This window comes from Polypterus senegalus, chromosome 17 (genome assembly GCF_016835505.1).
Source record: "Polypterus senegalus isolate Bchr_013 chromosome 17, ASM1683550v1, whole genome shotgun sequence".
Classification (NCBI taxonomy): domain Eukaryota; kingdom Metazoa; phylum Chordata; class Cladistia; order Polypteriformes; family Polypteridae; genus Polypterus; species Polypterus senegalus.
The window spans coordinates 30,332,579-30,338,578 of NC_053170.1; the positions used below are offsets into that span (position 1 = coordinate 30,332,579).

A 6,000-nucleotide genomic window follows, 5' to 3' on the forward strand; every position below is an offset into this window, starting at 1 on the left:
TAATTGGAAAGGAAAATCTCTACGATATAAGATCCTCGTTACATTGCAGACTAACAAGCACAAGCCATAAAATTAAATGAGGTCAGAGATTGACAAGGATTGATTTCCAATTAACAATTGGGTTGAAACGAAAACCTGCAGCCCTCCAGGAATGACATTGCCTACCCCTGGGCAATAACACAGAGAGCAAGGCAGAAGCTTGCTGGACAGTCCATCTTAAGGCTCACACATGTGCAGTCTGCACTAACTGTCACTGGGGTTACCTCATATTTGCCATTCCTTCTACCATCTTTGGGGAAATACTAAGAAAACTAGGATACCTGACTGAACACAGAGTATGCAAACTTCAAACAGATAAAGCTTTGTAAAAGAGCTACCATTTACCATAAAACGATGTTGCCCCCATGTCAGTTACAGCCAAAATAAAATTCATGGGGTGAGTGAGCTTTCATTTGCAAACATCATATGACCTTATGTCTTTAGTGGGATTATGTTGACAAAGCAGTATGTTGTGTGTACACAGAGCTACACTTCCCAAAATACATTGCATCCTTACTCTGTTTAAAGAGAACAGGGAGCTGGCTGTGTATTTCTTTGAGCAAGTGGTGGCTGAATGAATTTTGGAGACGTTTTGCACAGTTACATTTTCATTCAGCTTCAGATTAGACTAATGGTGCTATCTATATGTGAGTGCTTTAAGAATGGTAAAGATGACGTCTCTCGGAAGTGTCACATTTAATATAGCTTAATATACCCCCACCATGAATGTTAGATTGTTGCACATTCCATCTTAATAAGTAAACTGCTAAAATGTTAAAAGATTAATGTGGAATTATCGTTTCACTATCATGGAAAACACGGTAACTTTCCTAGAAACTTGTATTGTATAGTAAAGCATTATTTATAAATTTAAAAATGCATACTTCTCAGCATCCTAACAATAGCCCTGTATGAGGCACCAGAATAAACATGAACCAGAAGCCATAAAATGTACTGAATATGTCCATTCTAAAGTGGCAGTAGTGCATACTTTCAGCTTTTCTGAGATGCATTTATGACAGCAAAATACAGTTGAAAGTTATTTATTTTTAATCACAGATTCTTGACATGTCTGCTTGTTTTCAGTGACTGCCATGGGTAGTGTCTTCATGTAAGAAACAACCAATATCACAGATGCCATCATTTAAATCAGAGGCTCTAATTCAGAAGCTCTGAATTAGAATTTATCAAAGTAAAGCACACATCTGTAATTGTTTACCATCATTTAGCCTTTCAGCTAAAATGGTTTGAACATACACATATCATTCATCATTCACCTTCCTAAATGGCTTTTCCAGGGAAGCTGGAGTCCCAGCAGTCATAGGGCACAAGGCAAGAACAACATCTGGACAAGGTGCTGGTCCATTAAGGATGAACCCCCGTGCACACATTAAATTCAATTTAGCAACACTGATCCACCTAACCTGCATGTTTTTTGGACTTTGGCAGCAAACACATGCACATACCCATATGTGAACATTAAATTTAAAACATGTAGTGTATATCGTTCCCATCCATCACCTTACTATAACACAGAAAAGTAAACATTCTGATTGTAGTTCCATGGAAAGCTGAGACATCTGTCTACAAACTCCACACAGTCAACTGAGTTTGGTGGCATCACCATTAAGCAGTGTGCTGCTGCAACTGACAAGACCAATGGTCATTTTAACACTGATTGCTTCTTCCAGTTTAATTTTTGAAAATGGAAAAATGTCTGCAGAACTCCGTAACTGATGGCTAGAGCAATTGTCCCCGTCAGTAACACAAACGACTGCCTCATGGGGAGAAAAGAGTCCTCATCCCTAAATATGTCCGTGTTTTTCAGCAGTAGTAGCAGTAAGTCTGGCTCCTGTGTAAGCCTTATTTTATATCTCCCACGTCTATGCTACCAGTTGTCAGTTGTTCTCCGGCTTGATGTATTTTTGGAGTTTTACATTTTCTTTCTGTCTCTTTGAGTCTTTCTTTTTTTCTCTTATCCTCGGTCTTTAGCAGGTGGTGTGTTCTTGCTCCGTGAGGTAAAGTTAAACAGTAATGGTAGACATTCCCTCATCTTCATAGTGCAACATAGTATGCGATCAGAGGGTTTTTTTTGTCTAAATTCTTTCAAAAATGTAATTTTCACTAGGAAAAATGTATACCCTGATTACTCTCAAATTATAATACGTGAAGTTAGCTACAAGTAACTGGGGTGAAGAGTTCTTATGTAATGAGAATAGGAAAGAGGTGAAGAGGATATACAGACTCATAAAAATAAATTAAATATTTGCTCAAACAAATTAAATGCATACTTTTCTGATATGTGTGCAATTTTGAGATGAATTGAGGTGAATAAATACTCTGCAAAATTCTTTGCTCTGAGCTGGACATATTCAGTAAGTTATGTTTTAAGGCTTTTGTAGAGGGATGCCTTTTATTCTTTTAACAAATAGTTCTTTGCTTATCCACACATACTTGGAGGGCACATAAATGGATACAATGATTATTATCCTTAAAGATAGGGTGAGAAGCTCAGTCATCCAGGAGGGGATCAGAGTAGAGCCGCTGCCCCTCCGCATCGAGAGGAGTCAGATGAGGTGACTTGGGCATCTGATCAGGATGCCTCCTGGACGCCTCCCTGGTGAGGTGTTCCGGGCACGTCCAACCGGGAGGAGGCCCCGGGGAAGACCCAGGATACGCTGGAGGGACTATGTCTCCCGGCTGGCCTGGGAACGCCTTAGGATTCTCCCGGAAGAGCTGGAAGAAGTAGCCGGGGAGAGGGAAGTCTGGGCCTCTCTGCTGAAGCTGCTGCCCCCGCAACCCGACCCTGGATAAGCGGAAGAGGATGGATGGATGGATGGATGATTATTATGAAAATTAACTGGCAAATTTCTCCTTTAACAGCAAGACCAGACAATTGCAAACTTACATTACTAGTGATTGCTTTTATGTCAACATCTTTGCAATTTAAGTAACTAATTACTATTTAAAACATTTTGAAAAAAACGTCAACACGGTGTTGACTTAGTACAGGCCACCCCTTGGCCATATTCAAAGCTACACTTTAAATTCCACATTCATTTTTTAATGTTCACTTTAAGATAGGTCAAGAAGCCTGACCTAAGTGTAAATGCGAGTAAAGCAAGTTATTCTGTAATACTTTTTGCAGACTAAATAAACTACAGAACATTTTTTCTAATACTATTACTGAATATGAAACCATCTGCAATTTCTTCTTGATGAAAAATAATCAACTTTTTTGACAAATTATGGAGCAAAAACAAAACAAAAAATATATATATATATGTTTGAACGAGTTATTAATCCGTTCCAATTAGTTACTAACTTGTTCAAACAAATTATGTGAATTTTTCTTATTTCAGTTTATTTTTTTATATTTTCAGTATTATAGTGAACCGGAACTGGAAGAGTATAGCTACACAATAGTTTTAGTCTATTCAGTTCTGTTTAGTGCCATTATCAACTAGATTTTAAGATCACCTTTTCTTCTATTAATTTTTCCCCCACTGACTCTGGAATATCACATTCTTGGAGAAAATTCCATAAATCCATTCTCCTGTGCTCTCCATAACTTCTCCTGTGTTTGAAACTTGTTTCAGGACTCCTCAAAAGAACACTTTCAACTGGTGTGGACTTCCAACTAGTTTCTCTTCCGGATCAGTGATGTTAACACACACTTTACAGTTCACTTATAATTCACTGAACTGTGTGCCTGGAAAAAAGTATGGGGTTCCATAATAAGAGCTGGACTGCAAGGTGGACAAATAGTAATAATCTGTTCAAAAAAATTGATATGGAACAGAGCACTATACTACTGAGGGAAAAAATAAAAATAATCTGTTTAAAAGGGTTACGTCATTTGTTCAAATTTAAAAGAGTTACATCATTTGTTCAAACAGATTAATGATTTGTTCACACGGGTTAATAATTTGTTCTTACTGATTTTTTTTGGTGCTTGCTCTATACAAAATGAATAAACTCATGTTTTTTTATTTTTATTTTTAACACAGCTATGTGCTTCCTGATGATAGCAAGCATAGCCGTCAGAAAACACGTGTAATAAAGAACAGTGTGAGCCCAGTCTACAATCACACTATGGTGTATGATGGTTTCCAGGCAGAAGATCTGAAGGAAGCCTGTGCCGAGTTCACAGTATGGGAACACGAAACCTTCAACAGTCAGGCACTTGGGGGTGTGCGCCTTAGTCTGGGCACAGGTACCTTTCTTAATTAGTTTACCAGATAGTAGTTTAAATATAGGAATTGCAATCAGCTTTGTTCATTTTTCTTCAGTTTACATTTAAATATTGTGTCATGCAAGTGCCATCTCAAATATGGGACCTGTTTTTAGACTCCCAATGAGGAAATGATTTGCAAATCCTTATCATCTGGTTGCATTTGTAACTTTGAATTCATATGTCTTCTCACTGTACCATTAGGTGTTAGTTATGGAGCTCCTGTGACCTGGATGGATTCAACTGAAGAGGAGAGTGACGTATGGAAAGCTGTGATTGAGAATCCTAACACGTGGGTGGATGCTGTGCTGCCGCTGCGAACAAATCTGATTCCTAGAAAAACAGGAAAGGGGGAAGTCTAACAGTTGTTGTTATGCCTGAATCTCAATTACTTTGCTAGACATGCATTAGGAAACATGGTGACTCTGGGACACTACAAAGTTGTAAACATTGCAAGAATATTGGAATTGTATTGCTTGGCTTTACAGCTAATTGGTAAAAATGGCTTCAAATCAACTTCAGAACTGAGTGCTCTAGAATATAAACCAGGGATTGTTTCAGTGACTCGTTTACCTTACAATTCATAAATGGTTGTGCGCTCATAATTTGGTTTTGGGAATATTTTTATCTCATCTTTGTATTCTGTTTTTAAAATAATTACCTGTAACTTGTCTTCTTTAAGAGAAAGGTGGTTCAACAGAAATAACAATTAATACGTCTTCAAATATTTTTAAAGTACTCAATTCACTCCTGTTCTGTTTGCATTTCTTAAATTTGACACACCATGCTTCAAGTGATGTGAAGGCCACCTTATATGCTGCAGGAAATGTGGCTAAGTGGGACAGTTTTTATCATGAGGCCATGCTAACTAAAAGCTTTCAGGACTATTCATTTATTACAAATCGAACATTGAATTACTTAAAGGGTTTAAAGTCAAACCATCACATAGCCTCTAAGAGACCTCAAGACACAAGATGTTATGTTGGAGAAAGTCATGCTTTAGTCTGTGAAGTACAGCTTAAAATAAACAATACTGTACATTAATTTATCTTAAGATTAATGTTTTGTAAAGTCAAAAAAAAAATAAACAAGAACCTCTTGTAATGAATGTTAAGAAGGATTTGGTACAACTTGTTATAACACTATAAATTAAAAAATTGTATTAGTTACATAGGAAGTGTGATGCTGCCAGTAGAGTTTGAATTTACAGTTTCAACAAGAAGTCTGAATCGCTCATTGAGTACTGCATTTCTGGTATGCAGTTTTTATAATGTTTTTAAGCCATCGTCTTAACTATGTCTACAGATAAGTAGTCCACACAAGTGGAAAATATCTGTAGTGTGCTTTAATATATTAAATGATAAAATAACGTGATTAACAAAACATTCCGGTATGTTTTAAAATACATCAATAACATAGGTGGAAAATCCTGAAGTCAGATGTTGATTCGGTGTTATGCTTGTTGATTCGGTGGGCCTCTCTTGAAGTGATGTTACCAGCCCAGCACACCACAGCATAGAAAATCACATTGGCCATCACAGAGTTATAGAAGATGTGAAAGATGTCACAAGGAATGGAGTCTCCAAAGAAAAAACAATCTGCTCTGCCCTTTCTTAAATAGCTCCTTCATGTAATGAGACCAGTCCAACCTGTTATTGATGTGGACCACCTCTACATCCACTCCCTGAAAAGTGACCATACATAGAGGCTGTCTGGTGTGTTGAAGG

At 37.4% G+C, this 6,000-nt stretch overlaps 1 protein-coding gene across 1 annotated transcript in view; it reads left to right on the plus strand.

Moving 5' to 3' along the window:
• Positions 1-5,393, plus strand: part of sytl1 (synaptotagmin-like 1) — a 67,180-nt gene extending 61,787 nt beyond the window's left edge. Inside the window, exons 14-15 of the mRNA XM_039740244.1 lie at positions 4,050-4,255; positions 4,478-5,393. Coding sequence (XP_039596178.1) covers positions 4,050-4,255; positions 4,478-4,635 — 364 coding nt within the window. The 3' untranslated portion in view covers positions 4,636-5,393. The remainder of the gene's footprint in view (positions 1-4,049; positions 4,256-4,477) is intronic.
• The last annotated feature ends 607 nt before the right edge of the window (positions 5,394-6,000 follow it).